The sequence below is a fragment of the Chelonoidis abingdonii genome, chromosome 4, assembly GCF_003597395.2.
Source record: "Chelonoidis abingdonii isolate Lonesome George chromosome 4, CheloAbing_2.0, whole genome shotgun sequence".
Lineage (NCBI taxonomy): Eukaryota > Metazoa > Chordata > Testudines > Testudinidae > Chelonoidis > Chelonoidis abingdonii.
In genome coordinates, this window is record NC_133772.1 from 63,073,246 (window position 1) to 63,093,324 (window position 20,079).

General features: G+C 38.1%; 1 protein-coding gene across 5 annotated transcripts in view; it reads right to left on the minus strand.

Annotated features, from left to right (window-relative positions):
* ANO3 (anoctamin 3) overlaps positions 1 to 20,079 on the minus strand; it is a 380,230-nt gene that overhangs the window by 17,859 nt on the left and 342,292 nt on the right. For all 5 annotated transcript variants that reach the window (XM_075065231.1, XM_075065229.1, XM_075065230.1 and 2 more), the window contains 7 exons: positions 15,062 to 15,144; positions 13,547 to 13,687; positions 12,776 to 12,940; positions 10,865 to 10,901; positions 6,472 to 6,583; positions 4,950 to 5,007; positions 2,866 to 2,963 (listed from right to left, as the gene is read on the minus strand). In XM_075065231.1, coding sequence (XP_074921332.1) covers positions 2,866 to 2,963; positions 4,950 to 5,007; positions 6,472 to 6,583; positions 10,865 to 10,901; positions 12,776 to 12,940; positions 13,547 to 13,687; positions 15,062 to 15,144 — 694 coding nt within the window. The remainder of the gene's footprint in view (positions 1 to 2,865; positions 2,964 to 4,949; positions 5,008 to 6,471; positions 6,584 to 10,864; positions 10,902 to 12,775; positions 12,941 to 13,546; positions 13,688 to 15,061; positions 15,145 to 20,079) is intronic.

The window sequence follows — 20,079 nt, forward strand, 5'->3', positions numbered from 1 at the left end:
TTGGTTGAAAAGGGACTGGGCTGGAAAGTGTTTATTAGCTTTGTCAATTTGCTGTTATTCATTTCGAAATCCAGTTTATCCTTTGGCACCTCCTTTCTTTTGCTGCTGAAAAGATCTCAAGGATAAACAAAGGCCTTGTCTGAATGCCCAGACTATTGCTTTGTGAATGAGGAAATAATGAACTAAGGAAGCCTGCTCTCAAATATTTGTTCTATTCAGTGTTTCAGATCTAGCAGCAACTGTATAGTGCCCTAAACGTTTTTATCAGGTTGCTGGAATGAACACAGCTTTTTGGACAGAGTTTCAAGGCAGAAACTCTGGACTATAATTTGATGTCACAAGAAATGTAGCATACTCTTCCAATGTCTTAAAGATGTTGAAAATCTTGGCCTAACTGTTCTCTTTAGAAGCTGCACAGGTTGTGAAAGATAATTAATTTTAAACAATTTAAAAGGCTCAAGTATTCCATAAACCCTTATTGCTGAGAAACAGTTAATGCTGTACTTGGGAACAACAAGCCCACAGCATCTGATGGGGGAGGTGCAATAACAAGGAAAAAGTCTTTTTGGAAAAGCTATTTTAGAGGGACTAGATCATTTAAATTCTATTTACATTATCTACAGCATCCATCTGACACAGGAGGGGAGCAGCGTGTTTTTAATGTTTTCTCAAACTGAACTTTTGTGCTTTTCCACTTGTGTTTTTAAAGCTAACATACAAAACAAGAAGCTGGTGAAGGGAATCCTTTTTTGGTCACAGAGCATGGATTGTTTTATAGTGGGACAATGGCACCACTCTAGTTAATGTGAAGACTAGCTTACTGTTCAATAGCCAATTTTATTAAGCGCTCTAAAATCCACATGTTTACTGAGACTGATGTGATGAATTGCTGTGCTAGGTGAGGATCTGGGGCAAGGTTAGTGGTCCAAATTTGAGGTCATCTGAGCAAGAGGTTCCTGGGATAGAGCTTCCCACTGAAGTCAGATGACAAACATTTTATGGTTCTTATAACAAATTTTTTTGCACACATCTGGGACTCAAACTATGGCTCGTATCCTTCTCAAAGGGATATCACCTGCATGGAACTGAACTCTGGGTCCAGCACCCATTGCCTTTTTGAGGAAAGCAACATATAAAAAAAGGTGTTAGGGTAAAGTTTGGAATGGAACTTCCAAACTTTACCTGAGCTCTATGAGTTTGAGTCCTGCTCTATGCTCTCCTGAGCTCTGAGTTTGAATCCTGCTCTATGCAGATTTCTGAGAATATGCGTTGGGCACATTAGTGGCCCTCCTCTACCTGAATTCTTCGGGTGCTCCTTCTGGAAGTATTGCCTTGAGAGCAAAGCTTCTGGTTCAAGAGCTGTTATTTCAAAGTGCTCTAAAATCCACATGCATACTCAGGTTTTACTTTGGCAATATTGTCAAGGAAAACAGCATTAATTAAGTAGAGAGAAGATGAAAGACTCTCGGAAGCAGTCTGAACCTCACCTGTTCTGGAACAAGGAGACTGTGTGATCAAATAAAAGTAAGTAACTGTGATTCAACATTGGCATGGTCAAAGAGGCTGCAATGAGCATCAGGAAACACCTCATAAAAGAGAGCCTAGTGCTAAGGGCTGGTGTAAGTTCAGCACTGATCAACGTGATGCCAGGATACTGTCTTCAGTCAAAACAGTAACTTATATTTATTATAAAAAATAAACACAGAAAACATTCAACTTTATACAACATTGCAGCCTGTCTACACAAACCAAAGGATCACAGCTACCAGTTTCACTCCTCAAAGTGCTGTAGTTTCTGGGGAAAAGGGGTCTGAAGGAAACATTAGATATTTCAAAAATTTTAGTCACATGGCCCTATATAAAAAAAAGTCATAGCAAACCTCAAACAATATTCACCCCCCACCCATAAACTTCTATAGAAAAATCAAGCAGAGCACAATCTACCATAAATATTTTGACTTGACACTCTAATCCAAAAGAAAGATTTTTTGCAGAACTTTTTTTTCCACTTCGTTAGAATGGAAATACGGGTTCATCCTTAACTTTGGTGGAGCTACCACACCACCATAATATTGCTGTTCAACCTTAGGTCTAGGGATAGAAATAAGAATGCAAGTGATGGTTTCTGGTCAAAGGGCTCCTCAGAAACCACTCTTCCCTAAAATAGGGGACTAATTTTAATAATCAATGTGTTCTAGGTGCTCAGGGAGGTCATCTTGATTATAGGTATCCCACAAGATGAGTTGGGGTAGACTTTGTGATGCAAATTAGCAGCCATTTGCTTAAGGGGCTCCAGAAATGTAATCTCCTCAAAATAAGCTGCTTATAATTTTCAGAGCACACTAAAATCCATGTGCATGTGTAAAATGCTTTTAAAATGGTGCAACAGAATCTGGAGTACAGCTTGTGTTGCAAATTTGGGGTCTGAGCCAGAACTCTGTATCCTAACATCCCTGATCCTCAGTAAAATATGGATCTACATCCAAACTCTGCATGTGTCCCTCTCTTTCTATAACGATCTATACCAAATCTTCAGATCTGGTACATATTGAGATCCACATATGGATCCAAACTTTGGTACTCAAGCCCATGTATCAGGAAACCAGGTGCTGGGGCTTGTATGAAGCTCAAGAGATTTAAAACAAATCATTTAGTATTCTGTGTTTCAGGTATTGTGAACATACACTTCCCCGTACAACCGTTACAGCCGTATGGTAAGGCATCACTTTTGCTTAGCTAGTTAAGATTTACAATTAAAAGCCATAATCTACCCTCACCTATAGTTGGACTTTTTCTTTTTCTCCTACTGTTGCACAGGGTATGATCATATTTTGATAAAATAAGGCTCTCAGTGAGTGAACTTACGGATAACCCAGTTCCATGAAGTTGTTCCACATTTGTTTTAAAACCATGATAACTCCCATCTGCAAGCAGAGATCTATCAAACAGCCACTAGGATGACACTGAAGGAAGAGGAAAAAAGTTATATATTAATTAGGACTGTTGATTAATTGCAGTTAACTCACATGATTAACTCAAAAAATTTATCACGATTAAAAAAATTAATTGCAATTAATCACACCGTTCAACAATAGAATACTAATGGAAATTAATAAAATATTTTTGGATGGCTTTTCTACATTTTCAAATATATTGATTTCTATTACAACACAGAATGCAAAGTGTACAGTGCTCACTTTACATGATTATTTTTGATAAATATTTGCACTGTAAAAATGATAGAACAGTATTTTTCAATTCACCTCATACAAGTACGGTAGTGCAATCTCTTTATCGTGAAAGTGTAACTTACAAATGTAGATTTGTTTTGTTACATAACTGCAATCAGAAACAAAACAATGTAAAATTTCAGAGCTTACAAGTCCACTCAGTCCTACTTCTTGTTCAGACAATCGCTAAGACAAACAGTACTTGTATTAGGTGCATTGAAAAATACTATTTCTTTTGTTTTTTACAGTGCAAATATTTGTAATAAAAATAGAGTAAGCACTGTACATTTTGTACTCTGTGCTTAATTTAAATCAGTATATTTGAAAATGTAGAAAACATCAAAAATATATAAATAAATGTTATTCTATTAACAGCATGATTAATCATTAATTTTTTTAATCGTGCGATTAATCACAAGATTAATTGCAATTATTTAAATTGCTTGATTGCGCTAGTATTAATATATATATATATTTAAAACACTTCTATATTTTAAAGCATTTCCTTAGTTTTTACATGTGCAGCCTGGATGAATGGGAAATATTTAAATTTCTAGGGTGAAATCAACTAGAGTTTTGCCATTGACTTCAATGGAGCTAGGCTTTCACTACTGTACTTTAAAGATATTTCTAGGAAAAATGGGCAATGGTGTATATTTTTACTTTGCTTTACTTAACAGTGGTTAAAAATGAATTTTAATGCTTTTGAAAGATAACAGATTTAAACTACCCACAGAAGTAGTACAGTATGCGCTAAGATATTTCCTATTGCTTCCACTACTGTACTTCCAATACAGTCAACCCTGTATGATGGGGACAACCTTTTTTTGAATGAGAGTTTGGATAAATCTCCATGCCCATTGAATTTTTCTGCCATAAATTACTGTAAAGGGCAATGGCTGTGATATGTACACTTGTCTTCTGGATGGCACCACCAACTCATTTCACATCAGCCAATAAACATGCAACAGAATGAAGCAATATTTGATCTCTAATGACCTAAGCTGAATTCATACTATTGACTTGGACATGCATGTCTCTAAATCTTAAACCATTCAATTTACCAAAAAATGTGTGTTTTGATTAGGTAATGAGATATCAATCATATCTAATAACTGATGCCAACTTTTTCAGACCTGTGTGTCTAAAAGTAGGCTCCTAAATCTATATACAGGAATGTAAACAGAAGAGGCGTAATTTTCAAGAGACGCTGAGTAACCTCAGCCCTCCACTGAAATCGAGGAAGTGGTGTGGTTTAGCATCTTTATGTCCCCAGGTTTGAAAACTTTGATTTTAATTTTGAAAATAGTACTCTCACATTAGGGCAAACTTAAGAACCTATCAACAATAATAGGCTGCACTTCTGTTTTGCCTTCCATCCAAGAATCTCGACAGTCCTCAGAAATATTAATGATTTAGACCTCCAAACAAGCCTGTCAGATAGGGTAGCATTGCTGCCTCCTATTCACAGGTAGGGGAACTGAAGCACAGAGAAGTGAGCTGCCAGCCCAAAGTTGCATAGCAAAGCTGAGAGCTCAGAAGGGAAGCCATATTTTCTGGTTGCCAATCCTCTGCTATGAAAAAAGGTATGTCCTTCCTCATTGCACTTCAATGGAAGAATAAATCTTACACATGACTATAGTTTATGTCTTTTAAACATTCTAGAGTTTCCTTTTTGCACATAGAGATTTTACAAGGAAAAATAATGGGATTGTTTACCTCCTCCAGTCTCCATCTATTAAAAAGTTTGTTGTATTTTCCTGGCCGACCTGCAAATCTGTAAAATGAGATTTTTGTTTCTTAATGGAAATTCCAATAACATTTTGTATTACTAGAATTGTTGAATTTCATCCATTGACCAAACCTGTTAACTATAAACAGTTTAAATGATAAGCGGCTGAAGGCCGTGTGCTAAAATATGGTATCTAAAGAGAGCCTTAACTATGGAGGGGAAAGGGTGTAGGAGTTATTTCAGAATCCAAACTGGTACAGACATCTACATTTTGCAGGTAGCCCCAAACTCTAAAATGTGCAGAAACCGCCCCCTGCATTCATACACCCTGAACTTTGAGATGTTAGAAATTCAAGCCTCCCAGTTCTGTAGTGGCTCCAGGAAGGCAAACCATTACACCTATGCAGTCCATGAGGATCCACACAGGCACAGGGATCAGCACATGCAGACCCAAGCTCCAGGATTGCAGTGTGCATTTCACGTCAATCTCTGTTACAAACAGATATTTGTAATAAATCCTTTTCACAGTTCTAATAGCTCTATATGTAATTCCTGGTCAGGCAAAACTCCTAATGACTTAAATGAAAATTTCATCTGAGAAAGAAATGAAGGACTGGAACTTCTGGATCTTACAGGATACTGGATTTAGCAAGCTAGAAAAGGATAAAAGACATAAAATGGATGGCACAAAGAAGCATCTAATATAATTAGCATGAACTGTAATATCCCCTGCAGCTTGTTTTAATATGTTTAATAATTTATAGTTAAATAGAGTAATTCTATGATATTTTAGCCAGAGGTTATTTTTTCCATCTTTAACTGAACCATCATCATAAAACTTGGCAGTTCCACTTAAAGAACTCAAATGTTTTGTAGACATCAATTAATTAGTATTTCCAACAGTCTTGTAAGGCTGGCAAATATCATCAAACCTATTTTAAAAATGGTGAAAATAAAGCAAGGTCAAGAGGATTTCCCAAGTTTACACAGTGAATAAGCAACAGGTACAGAAATAGACTCCAGGAATCCTGGCTCCCAATCCTGTCTGTGAACCACTACATAGCACTTGCTACTTATAGGATTTGTTTTCCAGGAAATATTACCAGTAGGAGACATGAGAAAAAAGGGATAGAGCTAGGCCCAGCTTTTGAAATTTATCAGCATGTTAGACACAAATCTGTATTTAGGTATCTAAATAACTGTCCTGATTTTCAGAGCTGTTGAGCATCCCCAATCCCTATTGATGTCAATGAGAACAGCAGGTGCTCAGCACCTCTGAGAAAAAATATGATTTTAAGATCTTACACTTATACCCATGTTTGAAAGTTTTGGCTTTAGTTTATACTCAGTTCCACAAACTTTTCTGATTCTGACATCTATCTATCATGTTAAAACATTTTCTTTACTGCAATTTAATACATTACCATAATGAAATATCTAGTACTAAGAGTCTGGCATGCATTTCCCTCCTATTCTTATGTAATAAAATCATGACCAATAACAACTTACCTGCCAAGGAAAAAAGCAATATAAAAGATTGAGCTGTTTAAGTTGACAAACTGGAAGAGGAACATTTTCAAGGCAAAACTGTTTTCCCATTCAGATTCCGTTCTAGGATGCTCTAAAAGGAGTGACATAGTACACAATACACATTTACAAATGAAATGAAGTTGCAAGTGTCTTACAGAGTTCCAGAGTCTCCTATAGAAGAAATGATAGGGTTCAAATTAATTTAACCCTTTGAGTAAAAGGTTATTTTTCCCTCAGTACAGTGTGCAGTGAGAGGGCCACAAAACTCCTACCCCAGCTGTGACCAGCGTGGTTCTATGCACAAATCAAAAATGGTGTCCTTGAGCTGTGCAACACAACAGAACTTCCAGTGAAAGCTTCATTCTCCATTTTGATGGCTCTCTTTTTGAATTCAGTTTGAATCTTCAATTTTTTTAATCTTTTGAGACATGTTGAGATGCTTTGATTCTTCTCTTAGTACATTTCCCAGATCCGAGGCAGAGCTCTGTGTAGCTCAAAAATTTGTCTCCCTCACCAACAGAAGTTGGTCCAATAAAAGATATTACCTTCCCCACCGTAACTCTTTGATTCTCCTCAGCAGTTGTGCAGGATAGTGCTTAGCATCAGCACTCAATACACAATGACATGGTAGACAAGCAGTGAAGTGATCAGAACTGGCAGCAACCTCTACCTATCTGCTTCTCAAACATTTTCATGCCTTATTCCACACTACTCCTTATGTGGGGGAACATATTCCCTCAGTGTGTCCACAAGGACTCTACTCTCTCATCAACACTCAACTCTGTCATGATGCCTCTAAGGTGTCAGCCAATTGACAAAAGCATGGAGGCAGATGGAATGAATTGGTTTTTTATTTATATTTTTTAACTACAAATATAAATCTGCATTGAAACACCTCAAAGATTGTATTTAATTCCTCTCTTCTACTCTTTGCAAGTAGATTTTAGGATTTTTAGGGCAGGAATTCTATCTTAATTAGAACTGGTTGTTAATTATTGAAATTTTCAATTTTGACATTTTTCACTGCTTTTAAAAAACTAATTATGCCATAAAATATGTGGATAAGTGATTTAGATTCACCATGAAATCACTAAGTACACTTTGGAGTGTTTAAAATAGATGTAGTCACGTTGTTTCAGTGAAAAAACAACTGTATTTTTTTCTTTGAGTTCTTTAATAGAAACCCTTTCAGAGTCTAGGTGTGGGCTGTTTAACTAGAACAAGCAGAATTAATTAACTGAGATAGGGTGTGTGCACTTTTCAAACACTGGATGGGATATTCAATCCTCTAACGTTTATATGGTTGCTTAGGAACAAAATAAACAAACATTATAAGGATGTGGTTTGCATTTCGTTGGAAGATCCCAGCCTGTTGACACCAGTTATTGTTTTTTTCTTCCCTTTCTTTTATTTATTGTAATGAGGGCTTGGCTACACGTGCAGATGAAGAGTACCGGGAGTTAAGCCAGCTCTTGGAGACAGCAGCAGGGAAAGCATTGCTATGTGTTTACACTATTAGCTAGAAGTGCAGTGGCGTGGCCACATTAGCAGCTCTTGCAAAGCCACAGACAGCAGTACATTGTGGTAGCTATCCCAGTGTGCAAGTGGCTGCAGTGTGCTTTTGAAATGGGGGGGGGGTGGAGTGTGACAAGGACTGTGTTGTATGTATGTAGGGGGAGAGACAGTGTGTTTTGGGGGACAGAGAATGTGTCAGTATGCTGTCTTGTAAATTCAGACAGCAGCAGGAGGAAACCCCAAAATCAGCCCCCAGCTCCCTCCCTCCCCCACCTCTCTCTCACACACACGCAGGTCTCAGCAGCAGCAGTATTCCACAGTAGTGGTTTGCTTTGTCCTGGAGCAGATAAGCATGCCTGCTGTCAGAAACAGAGCTTTGAAAGGGGATAGCTGCATGCCTGCATCCAAGTTGAAAACAATGACCAGAGTGGCCACTTGACTTCAGGGGATTATGGGATGTTTCTGGAGGCCAATCACAGCACAATAATGCAACACAGCATTCATACTGACACCCCGGTGCTCCAGCCAGGGCGTAGCAAGCTCTATGCTTCTCGTGGAGGTGGATTACCAGGAATGCTCCAGCTGCAGAGTCCAGGTGCTCTAGGTGCCTTGCCAGTGTGGACATCTCAGGAGTTAGAGCGCATGAGATCAGCCCTGGGTGCCCTAACTTGCAAGTGTAGCCAAGCCCTGCGTTCAGGAAGTATCTAGGAACACTAGAGCAATAAAAAGTCATTCTACACTTTCCTCACTAATAAACACTTTTCCAAAGTCTATTATGTATGGAAAGAAAACTTACATCATCATGACCTACTTCTACAGGACCAGAAGCCATATTATGAAAGGGATAACTGATGCTCTATTACACCAAATGTCAAAAGAACTTTTCATGTATAATAGAAAAAACAGCTCTAGCAAATCAAAGCTTTGTCCTCTGTAGTATTCAACAAAGTGCTTTGATAGAAACATTTAGACATTTACAAACAGTTAGGGTAAAATCTGAATTTAACTGGGCACAAGATTATATAAACTAACTTGGATGAGTCCAATGACTATCAAATATTTGTGGGTCCTTCCAAACCCCTGGTCACTTATCAATTAGTAAGTAAAGTGGAGTTTCATGTAAAGCACTACTAGTAAATGTAGGGCATCAAGCGCCTCAGTTAAAACTTTTTTGTAGTCTCCTCTGTGTGGAGAATTACCATGTCTTTAGTATAGCACATGTACAAATCCTGCAGCCTCCTGTTAAATTGAAAGACACTTCTTTTTGTGAATTACAGCATAATCAACTATATCAGGAATTGGCAACCTTTCAGAAGTGGTTTGCTGAGCCTTCATTTAGTCACTCTAATTTAAGGTTTCATGTGCCGGTAACAGATTTTAACGTTTTTAGAAGGTCTCTTTCTATAAGTTTATAATATATAACTAAACTATTATTGTATGTAAAGTAAATATGGCTCTTAAAATGTTTAAGAAGCTTCATTTAAAATTAAATTAAAATGCAGAGCCCCCTGGACTGGTGGTCAGGATCCAGGTAGCGTGAGTGCCACTGAAAATCAGCTCGTGTGTCGACTTCGGCACACGTGCCATAGGTTGCCTACCCCTGAACTATATCATTAAATTGGATAGAACACATCAGATGAAATGTTAAGGATAAAATATTCACACAGCACCAGATTGGAAATTTAAAAAGTAGCCTCTCTGATCACAACTTTTTTGACTGAATTGTGATTGGAAGTTTTATTATTAGTTTCTTTTTAAAGAGACAAAATTACAGCTGGTCAAAAATTTGATGGAAAGATTTTCCAGTGGAAAATGCTATTTAGCCGAAACCAAACTTTAAGTGGGAATGTGTCAATTTTGACATTTAATTTAAAAAATTTTATATAGCATTTTGATAAGGTCAAAACATTCCTATTACACATTTTTAGATGGAATATTTTGCTTTGTTTGTAACTTTTTAAAATATAATATAAAATAAAAACACTAAGAAGTTGAAATTGAAACATTCCAATTAACCCTAAATGATTTTTTTGAAAAATTCAGGGGAAATTTTGAATTTTTTTGTTGTATCCCAATTTGGAATGAAAACAAATGTCAAAATCAGGAAATTGTTCATGAAATGTAAATCCCAGGTCTCACACAGCACTAGTCAGAATATTTGTCTGGAAAAGGGAGAGGAGTTTTTTTCCACTAACTGAGACCAATGGACATGGCACAATCCTAATTCGACACATCTCCCCTTTCTATTCTTTTCAGGTTTCCAACTTTGCTTGACAGCATTTGAAAATGAAAAAGAATTTATCCTGGGGCACAAAATATTAACAATTCTGATACAGCTGGATGAAAATCAAAAGTTATCTGTATTTAGGAGAAGGAACAATTTGGGCTTTGATTGTACAATCTGATCCACACAGGGGAGACACCTGAGTGCATGAAGAGCTCCACTGAATTCAATGGGATTCCATTATGGATATTAGCTGTCCCCCTATACTAAGCAGACTGCAAGATGAGGGCTTCTAGAAATGGCCCACCATTGCACAGTTCATCTGCGATCCAAACTTCTCTAAGGTCTGACGTGGGGTGGGTTTAGAGGGGTGAGGGAAGAGGTATCTCCTGATCTAGGGATTTGGTCATCTCTAGTGGCCATTTACCAACAATTTTCTCCCCCCAGCTCTTTTTTTTTTTTTAAACATATGCTAGGTAATAGTTTTCTCTGTAGTTGGCAGGCAGTTAATAGTTTGGGAAAGGACACCACAGTACTATGCATGTTAAAAATGTTTTTGATGATTTGATATTGAAATACAAAGTTACACAGTATAACTGATGAGGAGTATGCCAGCATTAAAGATGCACCTACCTAAATCTGTTAGGAGATAGGCAACTTTTTCATATACCTGAAATAGAAATAAGAAACAGCATAAATTATAGCAAAGATTATATATTGTTAAAATATCAGGATATCTATTAAATAATGAATAAAAATAAGCATTTGAAGGAAACAAGAATTTAACTGTCCTACAACATCAAGATAATTGGGATGAGGGCAAGATGATACAGGAATCTTAACTATTTGCAATGAAAAAATTATTCATTTATTTTAGTCCCTCTTTTCCCTCTAGTCCCTCTTGGCTAATTATCCACAAACACAATTAGATTTTTATGTTCATAGCTTGAATTAATCTATTAATGATTTATAGAAATATATTGCAGTCCACAGAATGCTCAAATTATTTGCAATTTTTCATTTGCTATCTACTGTGTGTGACTGGTCACTTAAGTTGCAGATGGTATTGATCTATTTTCTGATTTGATGTGTCCATATCTACAAAGATTTTGAGATGGCTGTAGGAATACTTTTCATGCAAATACATATTAACAAAAATATTAATGTATAAACAGATATCTGCATGAGCATTCATGGGTTTTCCCCCTATTATTAGGAATAAATGGATGTGACTAGTTTGAAAGTAGAGAGAAACCACAGATTTTTTACACTAAGATTTCCTTTTGCATTCATTTGTACATGGAATCGTTTAATTAGCATTTGCCTTACTTGTCTATTTAATAGTACAGTCATGATCCCCACCCATTCTTCTAAAACAAACTTCAGCCCTAACACAGAACTGACTTTGTAAAAGCACAAATGTTCTCAGGAGTGTCTCCATGTTTTCAATAGCTTTGTTTTCCTTGTGCACTCGGTAAGTACTTTTCATGAACCGGAAATAGGATAATTAATAATTTCAAAAAGAAGTTTGGAGAGACTGTTTTGAAGAATGCTATCTACTGAGCAGATAACAGAAGAAGTTACAATGCTACATAATTCCTAATCTTTACCTATTTACACTTCTAATTTCATAGTAGAGAAATGATTAATAACATTAGTAGTGACAGAGGACATTTAATACTAATATGAAATCTGCTAATACTGTAGACATTTTAACTTATAAACATGTATTTTAGTAGAAGAAAGCTAAACTAAAACCATATTCTGCAACGCCTCTAAGATTTTAAAAAGTTGATAACACAGCTGAGTTGAAAAGTAGAAATGGGAGAATCTTGATTTCATTATTAGGAAACTTTTTAAATTTGGGAGAGGTTCTAGAATTCTCAGTTAGAAAGGACACCACTTCAGTCCATTTAGAATGAATAGATTTATTTCCTCTGCTTCTGTAAAATCACTGAAAATAATTGTGAAGTATTTTGTGAAACATTTGGAGGTTTTTGGAACACTTTATATTGATTGTGAAGTCCTAAATTTGTAGATGCTCTCCTCCTCTCACACGTCCCCTATTGGATATGGCATTGATGTCACAATTCCATATTGGATAGCAGTGGATTTTGCTAATGTAAAAATGGTGTTCTGTGTCACCATTGAGACTTAGCGGTACGGTCAAATATTTGTAGTGAGGAATTGCACAGGCAGCTCAAAAACCATTGAAACAACAGCATGCTATTTAACAAAAGCAATTACAACACCATCTCTGCATGTTATTGTAATGCAAATAAATAATGTGCAGACATTTTTCTATATAAATTAATAAAATACATGTTTAGGAACACAAGAATGTGTTAAACAATCAGCTATTTGTAACAAAATGGTTACAAAACTGTTACAGTACTGAAATGTGCAGAGAGTTTATAAACTGTTTTTGTTTCACTCTGTTACCAAAGTTACTTGAGTTACAATTATACAGTAACTAGTTTTGAAAAAATGCAACGTATCACTTAAAAACCGTATCCCTCTTTTAAAAAGTTTTTAAAAACTTACTACATTAAGTGACATGATGATCATGAAATTGATACAGACTCCAGTGCCAGATGTTGCAAACTGCCAATACTTTTTGATAAAATACCACTGGAAGGATGCAAATTGTTCCATAGCTACCAGGCGATAGACCACAACTGCAAACACTGCAGTGAGTACCAAAGAAATCTGCAGTAAAATAAATGCATGTGTAATTAGAAGAATAAAATATCTATTAAAATAAACAGCTGAAATAAAGATCAATAGATTATTGAGTGCTCTTAAAAAAGAGAGAGCCCAGTTTGTTTCACGGAGCAGTCTTAGATTAAAGACAAAATACTAGACTGCTGAAAACAAAAATCTCTGTTACTATATAAAGACAAATGCTGACTGTATTATATTTGTGCTAATTTCTAAAGGTGCAACCTCCACCAACACACCCAAGAACCCCAAACCACCACCAATCCATCGAACATTAACAAGAGTTATGCCTGATCTGATCTCACTTACACATTACGCCACTGTAACTCCATTAACTTTAGTGGAAGCACTCCTGATTTACATTGGCTGATATCAAAATAAGGCTTAGAGTGGCCTTCCAATATCATTAGAGACTTAAGCATGAAGAACAGGAGTACTTGTGGCATCTTAGAGACTAACAAATTTATTTGACCATAAGCTTTTCGTAGCCCACAAAAGCTTATGCTCAAATAAAATTGTTAGCCTCTAAGGTACCACAAGTACTCCTGTTCTTTTTGCGGATGCAGACTAACATGGCTGCTACTCAAACTTTACCATGAAGAATATTCCTGAGACAGACACCATCAGTCGACTAAGTTTATCAGGGAAGGGTTGAAAAGGTTCAGGTTTTCCTGTGATGGGATTTACTCGTTCCACTTGGGAGTATTTCGCTTCAAACTGGGGGCGCAGCTCTTCCTGCAATGACATAGATTTGCTTCAACTGAAGTAGCAAAGCATCAGGCGTTCAGTATAAACATTCTACATTGATAATGACTGGCAGTTGCATAGCTCCCTTCATCCCAAAGTGCTTCACATATTTTTAAAGTAAATATCCAAATAACTGCCCTTGAAAGAGGCTGAATTGGAGAGCCTCTGAGGCATGTCATTACATTCACAACGAGATCAGGAGCAGCACAAATCATGGCGGTAAAAGTTTTTCCTCACTCATCAGACAAGGTGCTAGAAGAATCACCTCCAGGGGTGAAAGGGAGTTGGGTTGCCATGTAGATTCAATCACTGGTTTCTCTGTTGAGATTGCTAAGAAAACTGTTGTGGTGGTGATTTTTGTGATGTGGAAAATGTTCATTAAGAACTAGACTAACATCATCAACTCATCTCCAAGAGGTTCCAGAAGAGCCATGAGGGGAAAATGACTTTGGGCCTCAATTAATTTGGACCAAATTTCACTCATTATCCTAGAGGTGAGTAGCCTTAACTTCCATTACATCAATGTTCACTTGTGACTTACAGAGCAAATTTCATGGGATGTTCAAAGGGGTAGGACTACTTGCTGGTGTCCATGGCAGACTGAAATAGGGCGACCTGGCCCTTTAAGAGTGGTTCTAGGTCTAGGATCTGGCCTTTTTCCGGAATGGATTGATTCTGGGCTGAATCAGGAACTTGTGGTGCAAAGGGATCAGGAGAGTTGAAGGCTGATTAGCAATGAATGCAGAAAAAGGTCCCTGCTGTGTTTGGGTTTCTAGCTCCAAATAGCATACTCTTCCCTAGCCACTGAGGTGGGCTCTTTGTCTGGAGGGACCCAATAGCAGAATGCCACACAATATTTCTTGATTCTTCCCTGGTGTCCCCTTTGTGGGGAGAAGGGAGCTCTTTTTATCCATCACCTTGTTCCCAGAATACTTTGCTGCACATTCAACAGTCCCTCAGGTCTACAAGTTCCAGAATCCCTTAGCTTTAGGCTACACTGGGATAGGGCCAGAGCTGGAACCTAAATCCCTCTTAAAGGGCCTGCTTACTCCAAACAGATATTCCTGGCTGCCCCCATCACACTTCACTAAATATGGGCACTTAGAATTTTTTTTTTTATTATTCACATACCCTGCTTAAACAAAAGGAGTACTGTTGCCCTTCCGACAGAAGGGAAGAATGAACTTTGCCAAGCGAAGAGTAGTATTTTAATTTGGATGCACCTCTGCTTGCAAGATACATTATTGATCTATTGCCCCAGTGTTATATAGCAAATTCAATTGTCCTAGCAAAGCATGAGACATTATTACTTCATTGTGTTGATAACAAGATCATCATTAGATTGCTTATTTGCAATCTTACCTCTTCATCCTCCCAGTCTATGAGATCCCAGTCATAGGTGAGCACAGCTCTCCGCCTTTTCCAAAACTCTAGAAACACTGTAGCTGTGGAAACCATTAGTTATACTTTTTATATATTTCACAGTTAAAACACGGGTTTAAATACATAGAGGCATGATAATTTTAAATATATTACTTGATCCCTAATTATTTATGCAGAAAATATTATTTTATTTTGCATATTTTATATATATATATATGAGACCCCATCTAAGTTACAGAAGGGGAGAGTGTGCACAAGAACAATTACCCCATTCATACTGTGAAAGGGCTTGTCAGTATTGCAATTCCATGATACAGAGAACGTAAAGAGTGATTTCTCCATGTGACCAAGGGGAATGGGACCAGTGCACCAGTCAAGTTCCATAAAACAGGCACCTATGCACAACCTTGGGTGGCTTCCCCAGAATTCCCTTTGGAGCAGTATCACTCTGCATTGTTTCAACATGTGGCTAAGCCTAAAAAGCACAAAAAAGGCTTGGGTTTATTCAGTGCCACTGTTTTCAGAACTAATACTGTTAGGCACTTAAATCCACATTTAACCATCAAAGTAAGTGGCCTAATTTTCAGAGGTACAGTATTGAACAGCAAAACCACACTTATGTTTTGCCTTTCTCCTGGTTTCTGCCTTATAAATAAGAAAAGCACTTTTATCTTGCTGCCACCTTTTCAGCATTCATTCCCGCCCACTCTACAGCTCCCATTGTCCTTCTGGATTACAAGTGCCAGAATGACAGATGGGGTGAAAATCTCAGGTGAGAGAGGCATAAAATGGATGAGCAAAGCGGTTACAGCAATATGGCATGACAAAAGAATTCCTGAAGACTGGTGCAACTCTGCCTTGGTCTAAATACATAAGAAGAGCAACACTCATGAATATGGAACTATTGAGGGATAACGTTAGTGCAGACTGAAATGAAGACACTAGAGCACATCTTGGATGCTAAAATTAGGAGAATGGTGGTATCTTTCCTCCAACAAGAGCAGTTTGGCTTTAGGAAAGGACAAAAAACCACAGATGCCATGTTTGCAATTCATCAAGAGATAGACAAAAGGCTAAAGCACTAGCAGGACAGCTTCTATGCTTTCATAGACCTAGAAAAAGCATATGATAAACTGGACAGAAGGATGCTTACACTAGTGCTGAGGAAATATGGAGAGTCTGAGGATTTAATAACTATCGTGAAATATACAGCTCTACCTCGATATAATGCTGTCCTTGGGAGCCAAAAAATCTTACCGCGTTATAGGTGAAACTGTGTTTATTGAACTTGCTTTGATCCACCAGAGTGTGCAGCGCCCCCCTCCCCCGAGCACCGCTTTATCACCTTATATCTGAATTCGTGTTATATCGGGTGGTGTTATATCAAGGTGGCGGTGTACTATACAGGTCATTAAAACAATGATCAGAATGTGTTTTGGAACAAGTTCCTCTGAAGTGAAAGTCAGACTGCAACAGGGCTTGGGCCTCAGGTCCACTGCTGTTTATCATATTGATGGATTATGTCAGCAGGAAGATCCCACAGGAAAAGGTGAGAAGCTGCTATATGTAGATGACATAGAAATAAAGGCATCCTCAAATGACCACCTAAATGCCAGTTAAGCTGGCAAGGGTTGAAAATGAGCATGACTAAAACTGAGGTCAGGCGCGTCAGTAAAGATGGCACATGGAAACAGGATGTAGAGATTAATGGAGCACATGACTTAACAGACTGACCAGTTCAAGTACCTTGGTGACTGGGTTATGGAAGATGGCAAGTGTGAACATGGCATACAGTCCAGACTGGGGAATGGTGGTAGAGTGTGGACTAACATTTCAGGGGCTGCACATGACAAATGTATGTCACGGAGACCGAAAGCCAAGCTGTACAGAACAATGGGGCACCCCACAATGCTGTACCATGCAGAAGCATGGATGGTAAAGAAACAGTAGATTCAGGGCCAACAGGTGTTCAAGATTAGGTGTCTGCATGCAATCAAAAGAGTCATAAAGAGATAGATTTTAAAATGAAGCATTAGGATGGAAATCAAAGTGTGATGTGGCTGACAAAATCTAGGAATGCAACTTTGATGGTTCAGTCACATACAGAGGATGAATGAAAAGGACCTGGTGAGGATAGCACGGCAGGAGCAAGTGGTAGGAAAGAGAGTCCAAGAAAAGTCAAGGAAGTGATGGATGGATTGCATCAAAGGAGACGGTAAGCAGGTGGACCTTATTGCTTCCTCGGCCAGAAGATAATGATGGATGCTTTCATGACAACCTGACCTCAGATGATGAGACAAGGGGAAGAGGAAGAAAAACTACAAGGGCCAGAAGGCACTGCTTGCTTGAGTTGGCTTCATGTGTTACACACAATGTTGGCACAGACCCACCTATCACTCACTCTGGGAGGTACAGATGGCTTTCAGTCTGTCAGTGATCCAACTGATGATCAATCAAAGCCTTGTTAAAAGTGTCTTGCACAATGCTTAATTACTCACAACAGAAAAAGGATGGTGGCTATAGGTATTTGAGCAGAAAAAGGTTGATTGTGTAAAAGGCTAGTGATTCTATTTAAATATGACTTTACATGTACTAAAAGATTTTCATTTTTAAAGGGGGAAAATGGGCAATGACTGTGTTCTGAAATGAGACACTGGAAAATGGGGGGAAAAGATTACAATGTTATCATTTTTTAAAATAAGTGTTGAATCTTTTGTGAAAAAACATCAAGCTACACAGACTAGGGACTCAGAGTTCAAGTCCCTAAAAGTCATAGTGGATGGTATTTTCAAAATGGCCTAAATAATTTAAAAACTTCATTTCCATTGGCTTGCAACTGGACTTGGGCTCCAACACACTTGGGCCCTTTTGAAATTGCACCCAGTGACTTATCTCAGTAACCCTATGAATAGCAGGCAGAACCCTGATTTGGTAAAGCCAAGCAATAGAATCCAACACTGCAAGTTGGTTGTTACATTTTGTGTGTATGTGTTTATGTTAAAGTTATTAACATACTTCCTTTAAAATAAGATTACGAGATTGTGCATGTTACATAACATTTCCTTTCTGACCCTCAATTTGGTTGATAATGTTAGAATCCAGTGAAATAAACATTTGGGGTCAGATTCTGCCACCATTGCTCACACTGCAGAAAATTTCACTATACACGTAGCACACCTGGATTTCACTTGACTCTGACTAAAAGATGCCTATCCTGCCCCTGGATTACAAATATAGCTCTGCAGAAGTTCTTCCACTTCTCCACTGGGTTGGGCACTTCATATGAGAGCGAGACACCCACCCGCCCACCCNGTTTCCTAACGTTTCCTTTTGCAGAGTTGTAGGAAAGGCTCTGCAGAGTACTAAAAAGTCTGTAGACCACAGTGTGAGAACCACTGCATTACAGGATTACATACTTTCCAGTTGTCAATATAAAATCAGTTTCCTTCCTATAAAGTGGGTTTCTCCTATCTCCTAAATGATACACTACAGCTCCCATTATCAGCTGATTAGCAGTGAACCAAAAGAACTACTAAGTGTATTAGTTAGGCTAATTTTATCTCTGGTATAACTCCACTGAACATAAGAATGGCCACACTCGGTCAGACCAATGGTCCATCTAGCCCAGTATCCTGTCTTCCAACTGGGGTCAATGCCAAATGCTTCAGAGGGAACAAACAGAACAGGGCAATTATTGAGTGATCCATTCGTGGTCATTTAGTCCCAGCTTCTAGCAGTCAGAGGCTTAGGGACACACAGAACATGGGGATGCATCCCTGACCATCTCGGCTAATAGAAACATGGCATCTGTGGTTCCTTGTCCTTTCCTAAAGCCAAGCTGTTCTTGCTTGAGGCAAGGTTCCACTGTTCTCCTAATCTCAGCATCCTCTCCATGAATTTATTTTTTTTTTCCAACCCAAATTTACTTTTGGCCTTCACAGCATTCCCTGGAAACAAGTTCTACAGGTTGACTGTGCATTGTGTGAAGAAGTACTTCCTCTTGTTTATTGTTCCTTATGTTTGCTTGTTACGTTTAAGTACTTCTGGATGCTGCCTATTAATTTCATTGAGTGACCCTGGTTCTTGTGTTATGTGAAGGGATAAATAATACTTATTTATCCACTTTCTCTACACCATTCATGATTTTATAGACCTCAAGATGGAAGACTTCAAGACTGAAGTTACACCAGCAATTAACTGGGCCCATTACTAACCTGTCATATGTAACTTGGTAATAATTTGCAGTTTGTCATGACTTTACACACTCCTGGAGAGTAAATTACTATGGCCTCTAGTTTCCCTCAGCCTGCATGGATATTTTAACCCCCACAATTGCTACCACCAGTCAATATCCCCTTTTCTTGTATGAAGTCAGTGTCTATTTTTTCGTGTGGCTATACAGCTTGATTATACCAAGTTGCCACCCTTCCCTTTCCCATTAGGATGGCCAGAGGTCCCAATTTTATAGGGACAGTCCCGATATTTGAGGCTCTCTCTTATATAGGTGCCTATTATCCCCCACCGCCTGTCCCAATTTTTCGCACTTTCCATCTCGTCACTCTACTTCCCATTGCACCTTTAGTCCCATTGCTGTGTGCGATTATTGCTCTTCCCCTTCCACCTTTTATGCTGCGTGGAAGAAGGAATTGCACATATCTACATAACTCATTTTAGTGAGGCATAGAAGGTAATGTATTTCGCAACATGAACTGCTGCAGAGGTGAAACAACATGAAAACCACAGGTATGGGAACCCAGAAATGAATGTGAACAAGTCTCATAGCCACAATGAAGGGACAATAACGGAGCAAGAAAGATTTGAAAGTGGAGGTTCTGTGTCTCTCCCATCTACTTAGTGGCTGTAGAATCTTCAAATGAACAAAACAGTTGATATTTAAAAGAAATCTCATCACATTCACAGGCAATCAAAATGCACTACATAGGCACTATAATTACTTGTGTGGACTATATGTAGTTTACTTCCACGTGTAATAATAA